This window comes from Rhinatrema bivittatum, chromosome 9, assembly GCF_901001135.1.
Source record: "Rhinatrema bivittatum chromosome 9, aRhiBiv1.1, whole genome shotgun sequence".
NCBI lineage: Eukaryota > Metazoa > Chordata > Amphibia > Gymnophiona > Rhinatrematidae > Rhinatrema > Rhinatrema bivittatum.
Window position 1 is genome coordinate 165846276 of NC_042623.1, and position 25875 is coordinate 165872150.

The 25875-nt window shown below is 38.8% G+C and overlaps 1 protein-coding gene across 5 annotated transcripts in view; it reads right to left on the reverse strand.

Annotated features, from left to right (window-relative positions):
• The window catches only part of KIF1A (kinesin family member 1A), a 416621-nt gene that overhangs the window by 254091 nt on the left and 136655 nt on the right, over positions 1–25875 (reverse strand). For all 5 annotated transcript variants that reach the window (XM_029616880.1, XM_029616879.1, XM_029616878.1 and 2 more), the window contains 2 exons: positions 5034–5152; positions 1366–1451 (listed from right to left, as the gene is read on the reverse strand). In XM_029616880.1, the coding sequence (XP_029472740.1) occupies positions 1366–1451; positions 5034–5152 (205 nt within the window). The remainder of the gene's footprint in view (positions 1–1365; positions 1452–5033; positions 5153–25875) is intronic.

Sequence of the window (25875 nt, forward strand, 5' to 3'; positions counted from 1 at the left end):
TTCCTCCATGACCAAGTGGTTTTACGTATTCAACTTCATATCCTTCTTAAGGTAGATGTTGCATCTCACCTTACTCAGAATATACTCTGCCCATTTTTCCCAACACCTCTCTCTCTCACCAAAGCGAGAGGGTTTTTTCCACTCCTTGGACAGTAATAGTGCACTTGTGTTCTATCTAGATCGCACTACACTCCATAGGAATTCCACCTAACTCTTTCCTTCTGTGGCAAGAGTCAAGCTGCGAGTTCCAGTTCCTATTCCTCCTAATTGATGGTCTGTATCTCTTTTCCTACCAACAAGCAGGCATTTCACTACAACACTGTGTGTACCCACACTCTGTTGCATCCGTCCCAGCCTCATTAGCTTCCCCTCGGCCGCTCCTGCTTGTACATATTTATTAGGCTACAACCTGGAGCTCTCTCCATACCTTTGCAGCCCATTATTGCTTAGATATGACTAGCCGGCATGCTCCATGTTTGGCCAGTCCGTCTACTCTTATTTTTTTCGGTTTAACTACTCAACATCCTTCCATCAACCCATTACAGGTTTCAGGATGCCCTCCATTCCAAATTCCACCCCTGTCATTGTGCCTTTTGTGCGTCTTGGGTGCATTTGGTGCACTCTCGGGCATCCTCAGCTCAGTACTCACCCATATGTGAGGACTACCATCCTGCTTGTCCTGTGAGAAAGCAAATGTTGCTTACCTGTAACAGGTGTTCTCACAGGACAGCAGGATGTTAGTCCTCACAAAACCCACCCGCCACCCCGCGGAATTGGGTCTGTATACGTTTTCAATTTTATTTTAGTTTTGCTTGCACTTTTAGCTATAAGACGAGACTGAGGGAGACACCTGTGGTTCACAGGGATAACTGCAGGCTGAGCATCCTCAGTGCACTCAGTGTGCCAGTGTCAGTCAAAGCTTTGTTGAAACTTTGATAGAAAAGTTTTCCGTACAGGGCTCCATCCTGTGATGTCACCCATATGAGAGGACTAACATCCTGCTGTCCTGTGAGAACACCTGTTACAGGTAAGCAACACTTGCTTTTCCTTCTGTGTATCTATGGAAAATTGTATGTTCAAATAATAATTATCTTTGTTTTCCTGTTTTCATCACTTTTCTGTCACCACCATGGGAAAATTAGAGGAAGGTAAAAAAAAAAAAAAAAAGGACATCCTTACATCGAAAAATAAATCAGAAGTGAACCAAAGACTCCCTTATAAACCAAATTTTTAGTAGTTCTATTGAAATAATAAAGCAGGAAAAAAGGGTGCAAGGTTAAAGGAGACAGTATTACTTATTCTATTCTCCTTTTACTGTCTCTCTAATATAAGTAAGGCAGGTCTTTATAGTGCTGGTCTCTTTACCTTCTCAAAGTGTTGATCATCAAAGGAGATTTTTGCAGTCCCTGACTGTCGAACTCCTGATCCATAATCTGGGGCTTCTTCATCAGCTGAAAATATAATTTATGAGGACAATACTCAGTAGTGCAGTGAGTGGTAAAATTATCCGGAGAATGTTGCGCATGTAACTTTTCCTGGATATTCAGCAGGTTCCCTGCAAAATATACTTGGATAAAGGTTGGGGTAGAGAATAGGAGGGGTCCTGAAGTCAGCCTGAGATTTTTCATATAGAGGGTTATAACCTGAACTTTCTTTTAATTCATTGAGGGAGATGGGATAGAATAGCCCAATATGATTATTAATTATCTTAGGGAGCGAGGCGGGGGATATTCAGGCTGCAGAAAGGTTTCTTTCTTTCTTTTTTTCTTTTTTAATTACCAGCTATATTTTGAATATAGATGGTTAAGGTATATGTGGACTTTAGGACTGTTCTGTACCATGGCCAGACTTATCTGGATAACTTAGGCCAGGGGTTGCCAGCCACTAGTGTTTCTAAAGCCATATATGGCTCCTTCATTGTGAAAATGTGGATCTTTCAATGCTGCCAGCAACAGCAGCAGCTAAAACAGAGTCATGACCTGTGTGGCACAAGGGAGAAGGAGGCAGCAATGTCTTTGACCGTGCAAGCCAACAGGAAGAGAAGGAGGAAGGGGCATGACAGCATCATGTAGGCCCAAATGGAAACAGCATTGGGGCCCCACTTAGGCTGAAGGAAGAAGGCAGCAATGTGAATGGCTTGCATGGCCAAAGGGAAGAGAAAGAGGGGCAACATCAGCAGTTGAAGGAAGGAGACAGCAGTATTAGTGGCCCACAGAAGGAAAAAAAGCTGCTGCTACTGCTTATTATTTATTTATTTATTTTAAGTTTTTTTATACCGATTTTCCTGCATAAAATGCATATCAAACCGGTTTACAATGAAACAGAATGAGCAGGAAGTAAAATTCCTTAGTCTAATACATTTAAACGTCAATAATGAAATAATTTTAAACAAAGCAAAAAGCTAAATAACATTAATAAAAGTTAAATTATTAACATAAACATAAATATAATTATATTAGAAGGAGCACAAAGGTTAGCATGAAGGGGAGCACAAAGGGGAAAACCCCTTTGTCACGCCCGGCACGTGACGCCTGGTGTAATTGTGCCGTTAATCGGGTCGCCGCTGGCTGGTCGTCATGACGTCGGGGGGGGGGGGGCAGGTCTTCACATCGCTGATTTTCTCTTATTGTTGAAGATAGAGAAAGAGAGTCTACTAGAGTTGGAAGTAGGGCCAGCATGACCATTAGATGGGACTAGGTGACCACCTAGGGGGCATCAGTGGGCGGGGCATGCAAGGGTGCCTTTTCAAAATGTGAAAGGAGGAGGTGACACAGTCATGGAGCACTCGTTGGAGAGAAAGAGAGAGAGCAAGAGAGCACTGTAAGAGGGTGACCACAACTCTATATATCTACCACTGTCAGAGGAGCACATTCACCTTAGGGTGAGTTTGGGGGGAAGGGGGGGTGAGGGTGGTGTTACATTGGTCTGCCTAGGACACTACAGACCCTTGCACCAGCCCTGATTGGAAGGAGGAGGTTGAGAGACTGCTGGGGGGAAGGTTGTTTGAGAAAGACTGATGGGGACAAGAGGGAGTTGTTTGAGATGAAGAGAGAGTGATTGCTAGGAACAAAGTGGGAGGGGCTGAAAGAAAAAGAGAAGGAGATTGGTGGAACCGGAGTATAAAAGAGGGAATCTGGTAGGACTGAAAGAGAGGGAGACTGGAAAGGCCAGGATGGGAGGAATGGGGGAGGGCATAGGGAGCAAGGGAGAGAGACTGGTGGGGCTAAGCTGATGGGGGAGGGAGTGATTGAGAGAGATGGCTGGGGAAGGGGAGACGGTTGAGAGAGCTGCTCCTTTATGTGGTGGGAAACAAGGGGAACTGTCCAACTCGTATCCTTTCCCCGCTCCTCAAGGGTGAGGCTCCCTGATCCTGTGCATTCTGGTTTCTTGGCTCATGGATTATGAAAGGTTGGCCACCCCAACTTAACCCCTCCCCAGAAACTCCCAAAATGCCCCTGATTTATCTGGATAAATTTTATGTGGGTAATGACTTACCCGGTATAATTTATCCAGTTAGGGAGCGGGAAATTTTAAAGTTACCTGGACAAACCCCTTTGAAATTGGACCTCACAGTATACAATGGTTTAAGCAGCATAAGACTTTATGAATGAGAAGACAATTTATAACTCATTAGGAGAAAGATTTATACATATGATGAAACTCTTGCATGAAAAAACATATGCTATACCAGACCAGTACAATTTTTGTACAAAAATACTACTTTATAGAAGATCAACATCACTATATGCAATTCTGATATGCTTAATCAAAAGTTATGCAGATATTACTAAGGGGCCACATAAGAATCACTCATGAAAAACCTAAAAGATTAGTTTTATACAAAGACTTTTTCAATGCCTAGGTATTTAATAGTTTTTGAAAACATAGTAAATTTCTATGAAATGTTGAAAACACCAAACAATTTGACTTTTAAGCATGTAAGAGGCAGTATTACCATAAATAGATGTTTATTTTAGATAAGACATTTTTTTCATTTTAAAATGAGTAGTCACAAGCTACTAGACTATCCACAGTGTTTTCAGCATTTTACTAATTAACAACTGTGACAGAAGCCAAACATTAAGGCCAAGAATAAATCTTCACGGACATAAATTTCAGAGCAGATGGGAATCATAGCTCAGTAGGTAAACATTTCTCAAAGGAAAATCACTCTTTTAGGAGTACATAAGAATGCAAGACATTTGAAATTAAGATGATAAAATACTTTGAAACAAACACAAAATGGTCTTACATAAGGACACTGGCTTTCTTGCCCATTATCAATATGGGTCCTTTCAATTGGAAAGTTTCAATGTCACAGTCACCTCTGTCAATTTCATCCCCACTCCTCCCCTCCCCTCACCAACCCCTTACTGAGTTGCAATGGCAGAAAGACAACCTTAGGTCTAGCTGACTCTGTATTATTTAAACCCATTGAAACTATGCTGTTTCTTTGTTGATCTGATGAAGAGAACATAACTCTCAAAAGCTAGTCACGGATATATTAGGTTAGTCCAAGGGTAGGCAACTCCGGTCTTGAAGTGCCACAAACAGGTCTGGTTTTCAGGACATCCACAATGAATATGTATGAGATAGATTTGCATTCGATGGAGGCACTGCATGCAAATATATAACATACATATTCATTGTGGGTATACTGAAAACCGGACCTGGTTGTGGCACTCCAGGACTGGAGTTGCCTACCCCAGGTTAATCCAATAAAAAGATATCACCTACAACTTGTAGTTGACATTTCTACTAATTATCAAAAACATTTCTAATAAGAGTGGACATTTTTAATTTATATCATTTTAAAATATAGCAATATAGTCAAGGTAAACACCTAACAAGACTACTTTACAAATAAAGCACTTGTAACTAAATAAATGAGTTAATTCAAGGATTTTGAACTGCAATAAATACTCAGCCTTGCTTATTATCACAATTTCACAATTGCTACTTTTGCTAATGCCACAAGGTAGGATCCCTAGGGACAAACTAGGGCTACGTAGGGTGAAATTTGAAGGGCAAACCTGAAATTGCTTGAACTGCCACGCGTAGAAACCCCTTCACTTCTCCCTTTTCGCTGACAATAGCAACCCGATGGACGAGAGGCACGGGGTAGAGCAGGTTACTGAGGTACACAAATGCTCTGCAAGGGAGAAAACAGCAAAGTGTTCACAACATGCTGCCTCTGCTCCCACAACTTTGACCTCCAAACCCACGCCATAGTGCTGGGCGGTATGTCAGGAACAGCTGGGCTCACATCACAACATGGAGCTGCAAAGCAAAACTAAAAGGGAGGCAGCCAGGACCAGCCAAGGGGGGCAGCCGTGCTCAGAGTAAGGGGCTTGTGGCAGAAAGCAGAGTAACGTCAACTTTTGGTGCAGCTTTCACAATGGAATGAAAGTTGTGGTGAGTTAGCAGACATAAGCAAAATCTTTCAGTCTTTGATCACCCAAGAGCAGCAAGTGCCAGTGGTGGAGAAGAAAGGAGAGGGAGATTGTACTACTTAGACAAGAAAGCTAAAAGGGCTAAATTCTTCTCAGTGAATGTCCTTACAGCATTTTTTCTCAAATGAGGTTACCACAGATTTTTTTTTTTTGTAGCCACCATGGATTAAGGAGTCCATTTAACTAAGTATTTCAGGAAAAATAATTGTCAATGTGGCCACCAGCAAAAACAGGTGACCACCCTCTGAGGCCACTAAAAAAATGTGTTGTGAGAACCTCTACTCTAGAGCTACAGAAGTTAGGTGCTGCTACACAACAAAAAGGGCTTCCCTCTAGATTGAACTTGTAGTTTAAGGGTCTTCTTCATGGGAGGAAGGTGTGAGACAGAGAAAGGTCAATACAGAAAACAAAAGTATAGAACGAAGATGGAAGAGATGTTTCAATATTACTGAACATTTTTATTCAATAGCAATTTCTGAAAAATGTGGTCCAAGTCATTCTGCGGACAATTCCAGCCATGAATTTTCAGCTCATTGCAAAACTGATTCTGAAGTTCTGTAGTAGCCCAGATCTTCTTCAAAGGAAACAGACACCCTTTGGGTTTATCGTGAGGGGGAAAGAACTTTAGGGGATCACATTGAAGAATGTAGACCCTAGCGATCTCATAGAGGGCAAAGAAATTCAGCCACTGGAACAAAATACTGGTACGCAAACCGTTGAGACTTGACTCAATAATCAGGTTACATTGGTGTTAGCTCAATTGGTACAGGGCTTAGTGAAATGAGAGTAAGTCCAGCTAGAATAACACTTTGGCTAAAAAGAAGTATTTTAATGATTGGTTTTTTTCTAGACTTAGGGCCACAGTTAAAGATCAGGCAAATGTAATATAAAAAAGTGCAAAAAGCCTGCAAACATGCATAATTTTGAAAGAGTGTCTGTTTATTGGCTGTGGTTTTAATTTCCTTTAACTAATGAAAACAAAATAAATTCCACAGGAAAAAAATGTGCAAGGCAACTAATTCTGTAAAAGCACTGTGGAAAAATGAGGGTTTCCCAAAGGGTTTCATCTAAGGATCACATTTTTTTTTTTTTTGTAACATGTTTTTGCTTCTGCAAGATTTCTCTGGAACTTTTTCCCCTTCCCAAAGTTGCAAGACTTTTAAAGCTTTGGCCAAAAGAAATGCTATTTCAATAATGTGCAAAGGGCTGGCCTGAAAGCTGCCGTACAGAGGACCTAGGTTCAATGTCTGGTCAGGTTATTCAGGGCAAGAGATGCAGAAGCAGCATTCACAGCCCCTGGGGGAGTTTCAGCTATCACAGAACAGCAACATGTAGTGGCCAGATTTAGGGTCCACAAGTGAAGGATTCTGAAGGGAGATCTGGTACATGGCCCCTAGCTGAGGGTTGTCACTGTGACAACTGAATTGAAGAGGAAGGGGGACATAAAATAGGAGGGGAAACCACTGGCTAGTTGCGAATGGAGGCTCATGGCACCACAGCCCAATAGAGGCCAGTTCTAATTCAGCTAGCAGGATGAAACTGTCAGGTCCTAGTTTTAAACTGCACAAACAAAATGACTTGCAGGAGTTTTGCACTTTATTGCTCAAGCTTTTATTCTGCCCATGAAGTCATAATATCATGAATGAGCAGGAGAAAATCACATCACATAAATATATCAAATGTACTAGGTGCTATTTAGTTTTCTGTATATTTCAGCTTCTGATACTGGGAAATAATTTGCAAATCAAACTACAGCAGTTTGATATACAGTGGATTCCCAGTTTTTCAATTTTGATATACTTTATTGGAAGCAAACAGATTAGAAATAACACTGTAGAGAAATGGGAAATCATGTCAACTATTCATTTACAAAATGTAAAACTAGATGACTGGAGCAATAGCATTTTCTTTTAAATTAAAACTCTAGCACAAAATAACATTCTACCTCTCATACTTTTATTTTATGAATAGGAAGAATGGAATTACAAACCTAAGAATATGCAAACTATGAAGACAATGACCAATCCCCAAAGTAGACTTAAACACTAGCATTAAAACAAATATGCTCCCATGGTCAGTCTAGTTAAAAAAAAAACAACAACTTTGATCTGTGTTAAAAATGCATATAATTAGACTCCAAGTTTCCATGTCCACTTGAGATATTTTAACATGCTTACAGTGCCCACAAAAGCAGAAAGGAAAAGGATTAGAAATAATCATGGTGGCTGGAAGAAGTGACATCAGGAAATACATACCAAGCAGAGTCATTAAATTACACTATACCCTCAGTGTAAGTGCCATACCATCAGAAAGAAGATAAGAGGCTGCACAATGAATTTCTCTCTGATATTTTCTCAAGGGAAACAATGGCATGATACACTTGATGAAATGAAGAACAAAGAGGAAGCTTAAGAGAGAAATATTTCTTCCACTGTTGTGACAGGAAATGGCACAAGGAAAACAATTGAGAGTGGCAAATACTGCAAAAACCTGCAGAGACTCATGCTATTGCTTTATACTTAGCAAATATTAGATTTGTTCTGTAAAGTCTCTCAATAAGGCAAGGCTTCTACATACATACATCTGTCAAGTGTGAGTCAAGGTAGTCCTCATTCATGAACATAGGCTTTGCCTTCTGTTTGCCATCTTGTTTAAAGCAGTCAACTACTTGGGAAATGCAGATTTCCAACTGTCATTTTGTTTCAGTTCTAGATTCTGAAATTAAGTTTTTGACTGATATCCTGAGACCGGTCCCATTTTCTAGAATAAAGTCTTTGTCTTCCATTTTGGATGAGACAACCTTCCATTTAGGAGTGAAAGCTTTGATTTGTTATCTTGGGCACGGCATCACCCAGAATGGAGGTTTCTGAAGTATTGGCTATGGACGTCATGAATCTTAGAGCAAAGCCTCCATCTGCTTTCTTGAGTGTGTCAGTATTCAAATAGAGATCTCTTCATGCAATCTTTGGTGGAACAGTTTCCCATTTGAAAAAGGATGTCTCCATTTGCCATTTAGTAAAACATTATCATTATTGTGAGAATTGGCACATTTACCCCATAAACATTTCTCTAAATCTTTTCCACCTTCTCCCACATACAAGTCTTCAAATTTCATTTTGTTAGCACTATGCTTTTTCACATAGTCCCCCTCAGCTTTATAAGCATGGTCATAATTTCAGCTCCCATCTTATGAAACTCCTTCCCAAAAGATCAGTGTTTTATGGAATGTCCAGTAATGTTTAAATCCATCTTGAAGATTATTCAAGCAGATATATTGTTGAACTTTATATAATGGTTCATGTCCTGTGATTGTTTTTGGAGTATTGAGCAGATAACAGGTTTATGTTTATGTTAATTTGTGGTAATGGACTATTTTCAATGATGTACTTTAAATTATTTTAAGGACCATGGCTTAAGCAATTAATTTAAATACAAATAAAGTTAAATCTATATACTGCTGACATAAAAAGAAGGAATAAGTGAAATCATATATATTGCTGGATGGAAAAAAAAGATTACATCTGAAAATACAAAATTGGCATGTTTTGTGTTTTATTGTATTGTAATTTTTAATAGTATATTTGGACTAGTAGTTTTCTCATGCTCCTTTGAATCTCAAGTTCAAAGGGATGCAGTCTCTACGTGGCAACTGCACCATGAACCTTAATTTGCATCTACCGGGGGTATTTCCCTTTTTTTTTTTTTTATAACCTTCCTTAGTTTCTCCATTCAATGAAATATCCTGGCTGGGAGCTTCCGGAGCCCCTGTGCATGTACCCTAGTACAAGCCAGTAAGTGCATGATTGAGCAATGACTGGATTCCCTTCCCTTTGGGACACTGAATGCCAGTATGCAGTATGCAGCACTGCTGCTGAGTCACTAATCTAGCCCAGAACTGAAATGCTGAAAATGTAATGCTTTTTTAATTTAATGAATCAGCATTATAGACTCTTCTTATAGATTAAAGGGCTTTAAATGGAAACTAACTCAAATCGCTCTTCGGTTGATACTTTCATCATTAGATATGATTAAAAGATGATTGTTATGAACCAACAGATTTAATAATGGCAGGTATTTAAACAAGGATGTTAGTAGCTGTAGATTACCTCAGTACAAAAGGCCTACTAACAGGGAGACCTTTCTTAGGGGGTCATTTATCAAAATGCGGTAAGGCATTTTCGCATGCGTTAAGGGCTTATCGCATGCGAAAAAGCCCCGTTTTCGCATGCCGAAACAGGGAGGAGTCAGGGCGGAGAGAGGATGCAAATGCAAAACCTGGGCAGAGAGTGGGCTGGGCTGGGTTAGCCTGCCTGAGAGAGAGAGAGAGAGAGAGAGAGAGAGCCTGGCCATGATAGCATGTCCCATGCATAAGTTTTGATATCCCTAGGATAGGCCCACCTAGTAACTCGAGGTGGGGATTAGATAAGGGTGTAGGGGGTTAGGGGCCACTGTCACATTCTACATGAGACATACCTTGAGGTAGGCTGAGAGACCCTTGGCCAAATCTCATCTTGGAGGGAGTTTCCTCACTCCGAAGGCCAGCTAATCGTCACAAGAGACCACTGTTCTGTTCGTACGTCTCATGTAGAATGTGACAGTGGCCCCTAACCCCCTACACCCTTATTTAATCCCCACCTCGAGTTACTAGGTGGGCCTATCCTAGGGATATCAAAACTTATGCATGGGACATGCTATCATGGCCAGGCTCGCTCTCTCTCTCTCTCTCTCTCTCTCTCTCTCTCTCTCTCTCTCTCTCTCTCTCTCTCCCCCTCCCCATTAGCATACACCACGTGCATTGTGATAAATGAACCCCTTAGTTTGATAACAGCCTTATAACAAAAGTGTATTGTCCATGTAGATTAACACCAGTTATAGCTGAACTTGTTTCTGTCTTCAATTACAGAACTGATGAGCAAGCAGAATTTCCAGAGATAAGAGACAGCAATAAGGTAGGGTACAGTCAAGAAGCTGAACATTGCCCTAATGGTTTCAAATTATGCGCTGCTGTGATGCATTTATATGTGAGGGGACAATGTGAATCACAGATTGCTGTAGAAAGAGCAGACCTAGATAGTCTGGTATATATTGTATTATTGTAGCGGCTATTGTATATGAATGTTTTACCTGTTACCAGGTGAAGCATCAGGTCCATGCAGTTTTCAAAGCAAATAAAGATATTTTGGTGTTCATCTAGCAAGACACAGTTGCCACAACTCCAGAAATGCCAGCGTTCTTGCTTTGTGGTTTACCTTTTACCCGTTTTTCTGATGGTTAAAAGAAAGGGAAAAAACACAAGTCTACACTCCTGAGTCCACCATTGGCCCATTCATCACTCCTGCAGCCCTGATGACTGCACAGACTCCTGAGGCATCTTTGAACCTGTCGGCAAGGGGAGAGGCCCCATTGGCAAATCCAGACATAGAGGTATCTTTGACCCTGGAGTATTGCATCATTTAGCTGAAACCTGCTGTAAGCTAGTCCAGAGTCTCCAGCACCACAGCTGAGGCTGATGATGCAAGCTGGGGAGTGACGTTGGGAGGAGGGATCTGTCCAAGACACTCATATAAGAGCTGGGACCATGGAGCAGCAGCAGTTTCCTGAAAAAACTAGGCTTTTCCTGGTTTGAATCGACCTTGGCAATTTTTCTAGATTTCTGAGCAATTTCAGGACTTCAAGCACAGAAATGAGGAACAGGTGGTGGAATGAGCAGATCATAAAGCTCATACTGGGCAAAGATAAAAGAACAAGAAGGCAAAATTAAAAAATAAATAAAAAAGAACAAGAAGGCTTTGTTGATGAAGAATAACCTGGTCCTTCATAAGAGATTTTAGAAAATGTGGTACAAAGGCAAAATTTGCATTTTATTAATTTTGCAAAAGTCCCTATTATGTCAGTTGAGGATATATTTCAACATTACCAGTATATGACAGAATTTTTAAAAATTCCATCCAATTTCCTTCTCCCCATATTATCTTCCTCTTTATGAAAAGAATGAAGAGGACTCAGCCTTCCCAGCTACCTTGTGATAGCACAAAAGAAGTAATGTTATCCTATTCTATTTTGATTGTTAATTTCTCCCTGGAGTTAGATATGTTGGTCTTCAAACATTTTGTAGACATACAGTAAAGATGAGTTTGCTAATTCAAAAATTAGAGTTTGTTTCTTGGCATTGCTCAGGCAACTCAAGAAAGAAGGAAGATATTTGGCCAGTTCAGATCCAGAGTTTTACAAATGGGTGCAGCTTTTTATGTGAAATTTCCTTGTAAATGTATCCTGTACTTCCAGGGCACCCATTATATTTTCTTTCAGCCTTCACATTTCTATCTTTGTGCACCTCCACCCACTCACTTACAACTGCTGATAATAATGCAAATCAGTACATGCTGTTGTTCTTTGCTATTGTTTCTTAAATTCTGTTAATATGATCATTTATTTCCTTTAAAATAATTGAGACTTGGATTTCATCCTTATTTGTAACTGGATAAAGCAAATCACTGATTTGATTTATCTCTGTTTATTTTTCATATTTTGTTGTATAATGGGTTCAACTTTTATTTGTAATAAAGACTTTATCTCAAACCCATTTTATTCATGTTCCACCTTCTTCCAGTATATCCTAGAGTCATACCTCACTGAAAAGATTTGTATTATTGGGAATTAAAAATATGCCTAATGAATTTACAAATACCTCCAAGTAAGATTCTCAAATTAATATGGTTGGGAGTTTAATCCGTCTATAGACTGCATAATGCAATATCAATAGCAAAACAGTATAGTAGCATATCTATCCTAAGGCTAAGTGTGGGGAGAGTGATTCAAAGAGATTTCTGTGAATAAAAAGCATTTTATCTGTGTACAAGGGCTGTCTGAAAATTGCCCTCCCTGTATGCATGTAAACGTTTTTGCATAGTTCCACAACCCATACATTTATCCGCATTGTAGTGGAGGCACTCCTGAGGCAGGTTAGATTGGGGGAGAAAATACTGTACATGCCTAGTTTTGGATTTTCTAAACTATGCACATAGAGTTTCATATTCATCCACTGTATGGCTTGGCTAGTTAGCCAGATAAACTTATCTGGTTAACTTAGCTTATATATTCATCAGTGTAGTCATACCACTGACTATATCCAGCTATCTTAAAGTTAACTGGCTAAGTCTATCTGGCTAACTTTAGGAAGGGCTATGGGACGACCAGAATTAGCCAGATAAGTTATCTGGCTAACGCTGAATACCATAGCTAGCCGGATAACTTTTCTGGCTAACTCAACTTTTCCCCATTATGCCTGTTCTCCTCCTACCACTTGGCTGGATAAATTCTTATTATTGTTTATAAGTATTTATCCAGCTCAATGGCAGCCACTAGATAAGTATTTATCTGGCTAGGTGGTGGTCACCAACCACAGTCAAATATTTAAAGCATTCCACTTAGCCAGATAAGTTGGAACTTATTTGGCTAAGTGGTACTGAATATTGGCCTCTTCATTTTTATCGGTAAAAGTATCCACAGAAAAAGCAGGTACAAATCTTTGCAGGAATTTTATTCTTTGGGCAATTTTAAAAGTAAGAGCACATGTATACTTTTTCTTTTAAAATTTGGTGCAAAGACCATGGGTAAAAAGTACCCACAGACTTTGCAGTTATATAGGTAATATGAAAAGTACCCATTTAACTATCAAATATTTTGTGCATACATGATATATACTATAATATAGTTGTAGTTTAATATGATGTATTGTATAGGAGTATATAGCACTGCTAAGATAATAATTGCCATGTATACAATGTAGTTAAGTGGTCTGCAGGATTGTGTAGGTTCCAGACTTTGGACTCATATGTGGTCCTTGATTTCAGGGTGGGCATTACGGATTTAGACAATGAACTATCATCAGTTATTCAATTAATATGATATCTAGAATAAGGATGAAGTTATAACTGTCATGGGTATCAGATATTCATTCACTCAGAGAGTGGTTTAGCAAAACAGGAACTTTTACTGTCTACACCAGAACATAAAATTAAAACTTGGTTCTGCAAGTTTCTCCAGGTTATCCCCTTCTTTACCTCAAGGTTTGTCCCCACAGTGCCGCTTCTTACAAATTAACTCTATCAACAATTTCCCTTTTCTGAGAACTCCATAACACTAGTTATACAATAAACCTTGCAACAATTATTAACATAACATGTTCTTGCTCTTTCACTTTTCTGTAGACAAAAAGAAAGATGAAAAAGCAAACCGTTTCTGTAGATGAAGCTCCTGTACAGTCTTCAATGTGTGACCTGACTGTGCAATCATTGGTGTTGGACCCATTGAAGTTGTACAATTGTGTTCATCGCTGTATCATGGGTGGGACCTGCACATCTTTAGGAGAGTTTGAGTTCATTGCAGGACTCACAGGCTCTGGTACATGATCTGTCTGAACTGAAGTTGTAGCTGAGGCATTGCTGGGAAGCAACTGGTGTGTCATCTGTTTCTTTGAACTGTGGTACCATGTTCCATGTGTACCAAATAAGATCTTAGTATCGAAGATTCTCCAGTCACAGTTGCTGGTGTGATCAAGTAATTCTCTGTCAAAGTTGGTAGAGTTGTTCAAATTTGTTGACCATCAGTAGGTGTGTTGGACTCAGGCCCAGAACCAGAAGTGGTTTTGCTTTGTAGTTCATAAGGGCTAGCTGTGGGCCCATCTGTGGTAATATTTGTTTGGCCAGCTGAACTGCTCATTCTGTTTGGCCACTGGCCTGGGAAAAGTGAAGGTATATTGTGATATGTCTGATGTCATATTCTGATGCAAACTTGTTAAATGTCTTGCTAATAAACTGAGGCCCACTTTAAGTAACAAATACTTCAGGAATACCAAATCAACCAAAAATGGAAAATTTATGTTGATAAATTGAGTGTCTGTTTTCCTAAGCTGGTCACGGTCAATATTTTTTTTTTCTTGTTGCTGCTTTCTGTGGTTTCTCCTACTTAGTATCACGATGATACTAAAAGTAGGAGGAACCACAGAAAGTAGGATAGGTTTGTTTTTTAGTGAGCCCTTGACGCTCAGCAAGATTTAATGCAAGCTCTGGGGGCTGGCATTAAATTTGCCGTGTTAAAAAGGGTACATCGGGCGCATGGCAATCTTTTGCCCTGGGGGTTGTAGCTAATAGCCTCATCTACGTGGCATTTACATGTGATGAGCACTATTGGCTACACGTGAGTTTGGACACACGTTCTGGATGCACCAATCCCCTTTTTGTATCAAGTGTTAGCCTAGCGTGTCCAAAACATGTGTCCAATCGCTGGTTAAGCTGGGCGCTAGCCTGAGCACATGATATTGCATCGACCCCAAGTGTTATATATGTGATTATCTTCCCTGGTTCAAAGAAATACATAGGCAAGACCCAGTGAAAAATGTATATATGACTTATAGAACATCACAGTTGTATCCAGATGGAGAAATTACAGGTTCCAATAGGAGAACATTGTGTGCAGTTCTCATATCAGGTCAAGGATCTCAAATGGAGGGTTGTGGAGCGAATTAATAAAAACTTCCATGGGGGAGATCATAGAAAATTTTTAAACTATAGGGAATATTATTGGATCTTTCATTTCAAGTCCATTCATCCTCAAGATTTAAATAATGAAATAGATTGATACTCATTAATATAACCGGTGATTGGCAAGTTGTGCAGCTTTGATTGACAGTAACATCACTGTCAAGTAGGGTAGGGGAAGTAATGGAGTAATGGCACTACAATACTTCCGATAAGGTACCATCATGTATGATTTAAAAAGTCGCTAAGAGTATGTATGCAGTTTCCCAAGATAAAGTTTATATTTGTTTCTTGTATACGTCTTCACAGAATAAAAATTATTTTGGAAAAAAAATAGAAAATATGGATATAATTTTATCTTTTGACACAATATATTTTTTTGAAGATTTAATACAGTGACCACACCCTGAAGAAGGACATCACTGTCTGAAACACGGACCCATGTCGGATTGTTTGGCATTCAGTAATGAGACTGGTTACATTATGGTGGCGATCCGTTTGAAGAAATTGAGATAAGTCATTTGTCTATCAGACATCACTGAACTGAAATTTCTCCATACTTTGAACTCTGAATCTTTTAATTGCAAAAAAAAAATTATGAGTGGTACATTTTGCTCTACATTGAACAATGATTAGAGATAAGGCAGAGAGAAAGCTTTAGGTGTACACATACATCGATGATGCCTATTATGAAGGTCACGAAGATGATTATTTTCAATTATACACTTTAATGAGTTTGTCAGAATCGAGGAGCGGAAGATTATTGTGCTAATAGTTCATTTATCAATCTACCAACCTCTCCTTTTTATTATTAGAAGAAAATACAAAGTTGCCTGTATGTTATTTTGGAAACATCCTGAGTACCTACGTACTTCAGGGCTACGCATAAATGTTACCAAGGGAGAAAAGGAGTGTTTTAAGGGTATTCTGGGCTTGGGTTCAGAAGAACAAGCATAAGCTTCTATTTTGTAAGTGAACATATGTTCTTATGTTCTTAAATTGGCACATTCATTTCCAAACTTGTCTGTGCACTTTTACACATGAGAAATAAGTCACAGGAAGTGACACTGGACTTGTCTTTTGTCTGCGGCTTTTGGGCGGGAGGTCTGGGTCAAGTGGAGGGCAGTAAGGGTGAAATGCTGGAGCATTAGGCTCAACTGGTGGAGGTATGGGTGAACTGATTTATGTATCGATGAAATGATGATGCCAAGTATGCACACAAGAATGTTCACAGGTGGAGTAAGAGTCCACTTTATAAAATACCTGCCTCTGCATTGACTGCTGGGTTATTGTGTGCTCATGTTACAATTATTATGCACGTAAAATATATGCACGGAATTTTACAAAATAGGTAGAGAAAGAGCGTGTTTTCTTACATTACAAATATATGCATACTGAAACATACACGCATATTTTCAGGGCAAAAATATGCGATATTTTATAAACTATGCAGCTTCTGCCACACAGTTTATGCTTTTATGCTTTATGTTTTTACCTTTTATGCTTTCATAACTTGTTCCCTTCAGAGCCCCTCCTTTCTGTTTCTTATTTCTGTCTTTGAATTATGTATTTTCTTCTTTTACTGTAAACCGCTTAGATCTTACAAAATATTTGTATAAGCGGTAAACAAAAGATTTAAATAAATAAAATTCATAAAATTGTGCCATAATTCTCCCCAGGCTCACCTACACACAGATTTAGGGCCTTATTTTCCAAACGTATCGCATGTGGTAAGGGACGTTTCGCACGTGAAATGTTCCTTTTCGCGTGCGATACCAAAATGGGGGCGGAGTTGGCCCCGGAAGAGGAGGAGTCGGGGTGTCACCGGGGCCGACTCTGCGATGACGGCGCGCAGAGCGAAAAGGTAAGTGCCTTTTCGCTGCCTATTTCGCTCCCAATAGCTACACTTCCTATGGTGGCGCTATTGGGTGCGATCGCTGCCGGCTAGCGCAGGCCCGCCACCCGTTTTGGCCCACCACCCCTCATCTTCTAAAGTATCGCAGGCCTGCGATACTTTAGAAAATGAGGTCCTTAATGACTTTTAAAGACTATTGAAAACTGGACTCCAGAGGACAATTTTGAAAGCCATTTTCTCTGGTAAATAACAATTTATGCATGTAACCTGGCCATCTGAAATGGTTTCCCCCTCGATGGGCTAAAAGTGTGTACTTTTATCCATATTCAGAAGAGCATTCCTGGGAGTGTGTTTAGATTGCTTTGAAAATTGCTGGAAAGTCCATGGGTAAAAAGTACCCATGTCTTTTGTCCTAATGTGGACAATTTGAAAATTGACCCATCACACACACTTTTGGACCCCAAGTTATATGAAGCAAAAAGACCTTTCAAATAACGATGTATGATAAATGCTAATCTGGCATATCGCCTGGATAAAAAGACCTTGCAATTGTTGATATTTTCAGATGACACTTTGAGTATTGTGCTGGAATTCCTAAACCAGACAATGTTTATTTGCAGGTAATATACAGGAAGACATTTATATGCATGACTCTTAAAAAAAACCAAAAACAACATTGGAAGTTCTTTGAAGAGTTTTTAAATCTCAATTCCTACTTGGTAGAAAGAGTATGGAGATACCTATTCCTGTCACACACGTTCTATTGATGATGTGATACCGATGTGTATATATTCTGCTTAAAACTTTGTAGTGGTGCTGGCCATGCAGAATTGGGACCTTGAGTCACATTTCCAGGACTGTAAAGTTCATGGTTACATGAATGATAAACACTTGAGTGCTTTCTATGGCCATATGCAGAGACACAATGAGAGGACCAGCTGCAGACAAAGGGGTGGCCTACAGTTGGCAACCTCCAACAAAATTATACTATCTGCGAATCTGATGAGGATAACGATTTTGATTTTTGCAGAAACAAATAGCTGGCAGTGGCAAGTGTGAATGGGATGCAATGGGATCGCTTAATTTTCTTTCCAGATGTGATATCTCAGATCGAATGTCGGTATATAAATAATAAATAAGGAAGCATTTCCATTATAGCAGCATAATAGTTTCACTTATAATTTTACTCAGTACTAAGACGTGAAGCAAACAAACTGCAAGAGGATAGGGACATGAGAAAGGGGTGAAAGAAAGAGGGAGAATAAAAGGAGAGCACCGCTGTGTGTGAGAAAGTAATAAAATGAGAGTATGAAGAGCAAGTCAGTGAGACGGGGGAAACTGTTAAAAGGAAGAGACACTAACAACAAGATTGGTGAGGTGCAAAGATAGCATGCTCAGACCAAAGAAAAGCCTCTGAAATATAACAGAATATCAATGGGAAAGAAACCCCTATTTTGCAAAAGCTTTAGAGAAAGAGAGAAACAGCAGCTAACCAAACCCATCCCCCCAAAAAATTATAAAACAAAAGGCACAGATCCAAAAAATGAATCAAAGGAAAAAAAAAAAACACACTTCACAAGAAATGTGAGGTCACAGCTGCTGCAACAGCACAGAAAGCCAATTCTGTAAAAATAAAACATAATTAATTAAAAAATAAATATTACAAAATGAAAGAACTCCAGGGATCCTCTGGGATGATTTTTTTTTTAAATATATATTATTTTATTAACCATAGACCCCAAGAGAAATAAAAATGGAAGAATCCAGCTCTTTCGATTTGAGACTGCAGGAAATCGCCCCCAAAACCTTCTCCTCTGCTTCCCATCCTCATCTCTGTCACCCTTATCACCATTTCCATATGTATCTAACTGTCCTTCTGAACAAACATTTGCCATACCACTCTTCATTTTAATCTCCTTTACTGCAATGCATTTCAATGAAAGCTTCAGATGTAGCCCTTTTTCTCCCCATACAAAATCTCCCTGAAAACAACAGGGGCCTATACTAAGTATAGGCCCCAAAACAACATCTTGTCTTTTTTTGGCTCAGTTCCTCCCACTGTTAATGTTATTCAAATATATTTTGATTTTTTTTTTGTTACTGCCATTCAGATAGTAAAAATATCTTTTTAAATTTCCAATCTTCCAAGCACACCTTGTGCCTCCAAACCAACTTACAATATCACTGTCACTGCACACCCGAATTTTACAAATCTTTACTGAGATCATTATTTAGCTAATAGTGCTCTAATAGTTCTTTGATCAGTGTAACGTGGCACATTTAGACTAGATTTCTGAGGATGAGCAGCCCAGTAGCAAAAAGGGTTATTTGGATTAAAACCAGTGGGGTTAGTTTGGTCTAAGCCTTCACAAATTTCACCCAGTTGATTTCCCTTAAAACAAAATGAAGGGGGAGGGGATAATAATTGTGAGTTCTTTTTGCTAAGTGAATTATTTCAAAATATTTTGGTAGCTACTACTGTTCTAATAACTTTCAAAAGTTCCCAAGAGTGCTTCCTTCTAATTTTATGCTCATCTGTGCCCCACTTAAGAGACTACTAAATGGTTGAAACATGACTGAACTGTTTTGACTGCTTTCTCTTCTTTTAATTAGGCCAATACCTTTAATCTAATATCCATGCATAGGGAGAGCAAATTAGAAAAGAGATTAATTTCTAGTTTTCACACCAGAAACACATTATATACAGATTTGCTAGCTTTCTTCCTTACCATGAGAGTAAATTTTAAAGGGACTACTTGGAGGAAAGAAATGCTTTCCCCCGCAGAGAAGGCCCTTTAGAAAATTGTGTGACCAATACACATGTATAGTTACACGCATACACACTGTACATACGTACTTTTATGCGCAAACGGGAGAGACATTCCAGAGGGTGGAGCTAGGCAGATTTGGAACTTACACACATACTTTCTGATTTTTATAAAGTACGCATGTAAATTCTTTCAGCAAAATTATGCATATCTACTATCAGGTGAAATTGTGCGTACATAATTTTGCAAGGATAATTTTCAAAGCGAAGCTTACTTTGAAAACTGGTATCACTTGGGCACATAACAGCCTGCAAATTGATGTGGCCTATTATAAAATTACCTCCTTAAGCAGACACATTTCAAAACCATTTCTGCGTGTAAATGGCGACTTATGCATGCAAATTGGATGTCTGAAAATGGCCCTCCTCATTGCGGCTAAAAGCACATGCCTTTTCTCATAACAAGTGTACTTTTAGCTGCATTTAAAGGAGAAGATCCAGGAGGAGGAAACGTGCACGGGTAGATGGCATTTTCAAATCTACATTCTTTATTTTCCATGAAAAAGTACCCAATCACAAAGCAGGTGAAAATACACTCATGCCAAGTTTCAAAGCAAAAGCAAATGTGTACTTTAATTTTGAAAATTGGTGCAAAATCTGCAGGTTAAAAAGTACAGGCAGTTTTTGCTCCAGTACAGACAGCTTGAAAATTCTACCCTTAACAGTAAAAACATTTAGGCCCAAGTGGTGGTAAGACATAGGAGAGAGTTTTGGGGTTGGATCAAGTATGGTATTTGTAAGAACCAAAGCGGAAGATGACAAGATCTGAAATAGCCTACCAGTGAAAGAGATGGAAGGAGATGATGTTGGTTTAAGGATTGAAATTTATATGTTCATTTATTTAAAGTAGTTGAGAACTGGAGAGGAAGACAACTGGGCAGACTGGATGGGCCAAATGGTTATTATCTTCTGTCACCTACTATTAGGTCAATTTTCAAATGCACACTGACTGGATAAGTTAACCAGACAATTTTACTGTATCTAAAGTCTAATTTTTAGATGCACCTAAAGGACTAGGTTAGTAGCCTCAGGAACACCTCCAGAGTTGCCCTTTTTCTGATCTGCTAAATTTGTGTGCACAGTAGATTTTGGAAGACAAATTTAGCCAGTCAGCAGAGTAAAATTTTTAAAGTTGAAGGTTTACCTGGCTAACTTCTGGCTAATTTGTATGCTTCCTAATTAAATACCTGAAAGGGGATCTGTGACTCATCAATTGCGTAGAACCAAGAGAGAAACTTCAGTTATGTGCTGGAGGGCACTCCTGGGAGCTCCTTATTAAGTGATTTTAAGATTGTCTCTACAATTGGAGTACAGCTGGCTAGAGCAACATGATAAGAAACTGGTAACACATCACTGGAAACCTTGCTATAGTAAGTGCTAGTGAAGGAAATTCAACTCTAGCCTTACAAAGAAATTGAGTTAAAAAGTTAAATCCATATGAATGTCCACTTGGAATCTACACAAGTGATCAAAATGTCATTGTTGATCCATGGATGTCTGACTTTAAAGTAGAAAATGAGGCATTACTGACAAATATTCCAAACGCAAGTAAAATTTAACTCCTTCTTTACACAAAGGCACTACACACATCTCCTGAGATGTTCCCTATTGTTTTCAAACTATCTCCACCATATATTTTTTCACAATTTGTTTCCCATAATTTCCTAGCTAACCTGCTGAAACCTTTCAATGTAAGCTCATCAGAAAGCATTCACCCTCATTTACACAAGAATCTCTGCAGTAGTATACAAATTACAAATGGGAATACTGAAAATAACAAAACTACCTGCATCATTGAGTCATCAGGCTGCGAGCATGCTGCATGCCCTCTGTAGCTCCTTCACATCCATGCAGAGAGACTACAATTCTGCACAAAGTCCTACATCCCCTCTCTGTTCTAGATTGCTCAGACATTGTGATGCTACCAGTGGTTTCCTTAGCAACAGAAATGAGTCAGTTGCTGGGTAACTGCCTCATGAAACTGGATAACAAACCATGAATAGCTTTCATTTTAAAGCAAACAGCTTCAACAAGAAAGTAAAAATGACAAGAGTGAGAGAAACAAAAACCATGTTAATGTAGACCGTATATAAGAGGGCTTACAATTCTCATGAAATGTATTGAAATAAAGTAGCTCAATATTGTCTCTCTATAAAGTCTATCTTACTCTAGCGGCTGTTTTTTCATGGGCGTCATTGAGTCCCAATTCCAGCATAGTTTCTTTATAGCAATTGCCTGGTTATATTGACCAAAGGTTTAGATCTCCAGTTTTACAAACACAATGATCTGCATGCCATGCTGGTTGAGATGTGATTTTAGGATTGCCATTCTTGAGTACAAGACCATTTGAAGCAATGATTCAGAACAGCCACAGCCTTCACTAAAGAGATGGAGCCACAGCTGATTCATCTGTATGTAAACTCCCTCAGGATTCACTAAATTGGATCTATTATTAGAATGTGGAAATTTCCAACAGTGGGAGGTTTAGGAAGGCATGCTGAATACAGTGACTGATGGTAGGTATCTTTCCCCAAATTAGATGGGTTTGATGATGGAATTAATTTTATTTATTTCAATTTATTACCTGCCTTTTTGAATATGAAATTCATTCAAAGTGATATGCAGTAGAATTAGAATAGCAGCAGATTAGCAAAAGGCAATTTGCAGCTTTCCAACAGATGGTATAAACAATTTAAAATAGCAGCAATTTAAATAGCAGTTTATGCATTTCAGATTGGCATTAAAAAAGTGCTTAACAAATACTAAGGTCTTCTGACCAAGTTTTATTGAGTGGAAAATACAAGTGAATAATTCATGGAATTAGATAACATGTAACAAATATTTGTAGCAGCGTGATTACAGCATGTTTAAAGTATTCAAGGTGATGCCAGGTAATGTCCCATAATCCTTCAGTGTCTTTATGCTTTGGATATGGCATTAAAGGCTTTACAAAAAAGCTATCAAGAGGATTTGTTTCGGTTGTCAGTTCTTTTAATTTATTTTGAGGACGGACTTGACATTGAGGATCTGAGCGAGGATCATAGTATAGTGGTCTAGCTGGTAAGTATGCAGATAACCTTTTATTTAGGTATAAAGACCCAGCTCCTCTTAGTGCTTAGAATATCAATGACAATGTTTTGAATTTCTTTCTCTACATTGGTAACCAGTGTAGCATTTGTAGGATGGGTGTGATGTGGCTGTGCTTTTTGCATCCTTCTATCAATCAATCATGTGGAATTCTGAATTAACTGGAGTTTGTGGAGGGCTTTATCTGTTAGATCTTTGTACAGTGCATTGCAGTAGTCCATTCATGTGGTTACTGTGGCATAGATCACCATGACAAGATGACTGGACAAAGTCTTCGTAGTTGAAGATGCAACTCTTTTGTTGTCTGAATTTGCGGGAGCATGGTGAGTCCAGTATGCCTCCAAGGCTTTTGATCTGTTTTTAGTGGGAGCTCATAGATTTCAAATGGAATTGTGCCCAAATGATCTCAGTTTTTCTGGGATTTAGGTGGATTTTGTTGATATTTGTCCATTCTTATATGACTGCAAGACATGTGCTAAGTTTCTTTATAGCTATTTGCAGGTCTGGGTCCATTGGTAGCTCGAGGCTTTTATGTCAAAGTTACAGATAAGCAACTTGAGTTATATGTTGAATAATGCTGCTGATAGTATGGAGCTTTGGGGACCCTTACAATCTAATGTAAATGGTGCTGATGTGTGGTCAGCAAAATGTACATTTTGTTCTATATTTGGCAGAAAAGACTGTAGGGAAAATTCAGGGCAATATTTTCTTTGTATGTATTAAAGAAGTTTGTTCTTTCTGAACCAAAGAAAATGGAAGAGGAATAGAAAAGCATTATGGTCAGTCTATGTGCTGGGACTAAGAAATAGAGGCCTGCAGGAAAGAATGCCTAGGTTGTTAAACATATCCTTGGCATTGCCACCACTCTATCTACCTTAGCTCTGCTTGAAACAAAAAGCTTTGATACTGATAGGAAAATTCTTACCTCCAATGGTAATTTGAGACTATGCAGATCTCTATGTAAAATTGAACATTTCTTATAAAAAGTATGAAACTCCCAATCAGAGAACTGTGCTTCACCTTCATCCATATGCATTGACTGTGCATGCATTATGTGGATTCACTTCTATAAAAGTAAGTAAAATAAAGGAACTGAGTTCCCACTATCAAAAAGTCTATCAAGGATACAACTATCAGAGGGATCCCACGAATACCAATGACAACTCCCTTAAATCCAGAGATGCCTGTGCCTAGCTACTAAGTTTTCCTGACCTGTACGCAGAAGAGTACAGATGCAGATATCTTCAGACAGAGAGAAACTACCCATTTCCTTCAGCTGTGGTATGCCAGTGTGGTCAGAGAATCAACTTTAACTTTTAATTAAAAAGTCTAAAGTTACCTTTAGTTTGGGGTAGATAATTGCAATTGCTCTGAATTAAATTTGTGAGGACTTGTGGTTAATAATCTGTTGTGTTACTTTAGAAACTGTGAAAGTGCCTATAAATTTCTAAATCACTTAAATAATTGTTATATCAATTATATTTTTAATTGATAAAACTCTCAATAAAAGCTCTGGTGTTGGATAATAGAATGAGTCCTTGTTCTGATTAAAATTAATAAAGTCATAAATACTGTATTTTGTACAGTTGGAGGTTCCAATTTCCTGCAGGACTTGAACCAGGTAAGGATCTTACTGCTTAGTCCGGCTTCTGCAAGTTGAGATAGCAGGATGATATGATCTACAGTGTCAAACCCTACAGAGAAATCTAATTGCAGCAACACTGCTGTCTGCTTCTATTGCCGTATCTCAAGAATATAGAAGTAGTTTCCATAAGGCACTGGGTGAGAGTAAGAAGTCTTATATGGAGTTCAAGGAGTGCACCCCCAGTATAGTTTTAGTCCTTAAAGATTTTCTGATTGACTAGAGAGACATGACAAATCTTTCTGGTACCATACTCAAACTATCTGGAGGGAACAGTTCCCTAGTCCTGGGATATAAATTCCTTGTTTCTGGAGAAATCTGCAGCAAAAGGTTTTGGAAAAACTGCCTTTTGGCATAAGGTAGAAAATGGATCTGGTGTTGGTTCGTGGAAAATTCTTCAATTTGGTGACCCGAGCTGCATGAAGGAGAGTGAGCAACTAATTGGAAATCTGTGAAATTGATTTAAGAATCTGTGTTCCTGTGTTTTTGAGGCTTTCTAGACAATATGCTAATTCTTCCTGCCTTAATTTGGACTGTACTTTGTTTCTAGACTCTAAATAAATTCTTTCTTTTTTGTTTTGGAACAACTTGGATATGAATTGAAGTTTTTTTTTCTGCAAGACTCCCCTAGGGCATTATAGCTCTGCTATCTCCCACTGAATGACCCTGATTCCAGGGCCGCAGTCAGGAATTTATCACCCCTCAGTATTTGAAGGTGACCCCTTGCAAAGGGGGGTTACATATAGTATCATAAACATCTCTTGCAGGAGAGCATTTCAAATGGAGACTTATGTATTAAAAAAGAGTTAGAGAGCCGACTTGGTGGCAGTGCTATATAATCGCCATGTAGAAGGTCCCTGTTTGATCCTTGAGTTGTCTGGCATGGTCATCATTAAGGGCAAAACCTGATGACTGGATTTAGAGCACAGAAATACAATTCATTAAAGTCACTGGTATCGAAAAAGAATGTCCTGTTCCATTCATGCATACTCAGTGAGTACTGTGCTAAACACTAGGAGGCTGATACTCAAAAAAAGCTGAGCTCCTAAATGTAGGTCTCTAACTTATTTGGGAATTCTTGATTTGATCATGGAAAGACATTTAGATTTGGTTTGTGTCACAGAAACATGGATGTTGGAGAAGAGGGGGCTTGTAATTATACAGATTTGCCCTGAAGGTTATAAAATTATATTAAATAAATAGAGTGTGTAAAAGGGTGGGGGGGGCAGTTATATATAGACGTACATTGCCATTGAAACAAATTATAATGAATCTAGCTAGTGACTGTGAAAGTTTGCTATTGAAACTGGATTTCTTTACTCATGTTGTACTATCTTTGTGGTACTGTCCTTCAGTTTTCCCAGTAGATAGAATTAGGAAGTAGTTGAGATACTTTTGCCACAGGCTGAAGCTACAACATTTCCATTTTTGCTTATATTGGAAGATTTTAATCTCCATAAGGACAAGAGCTC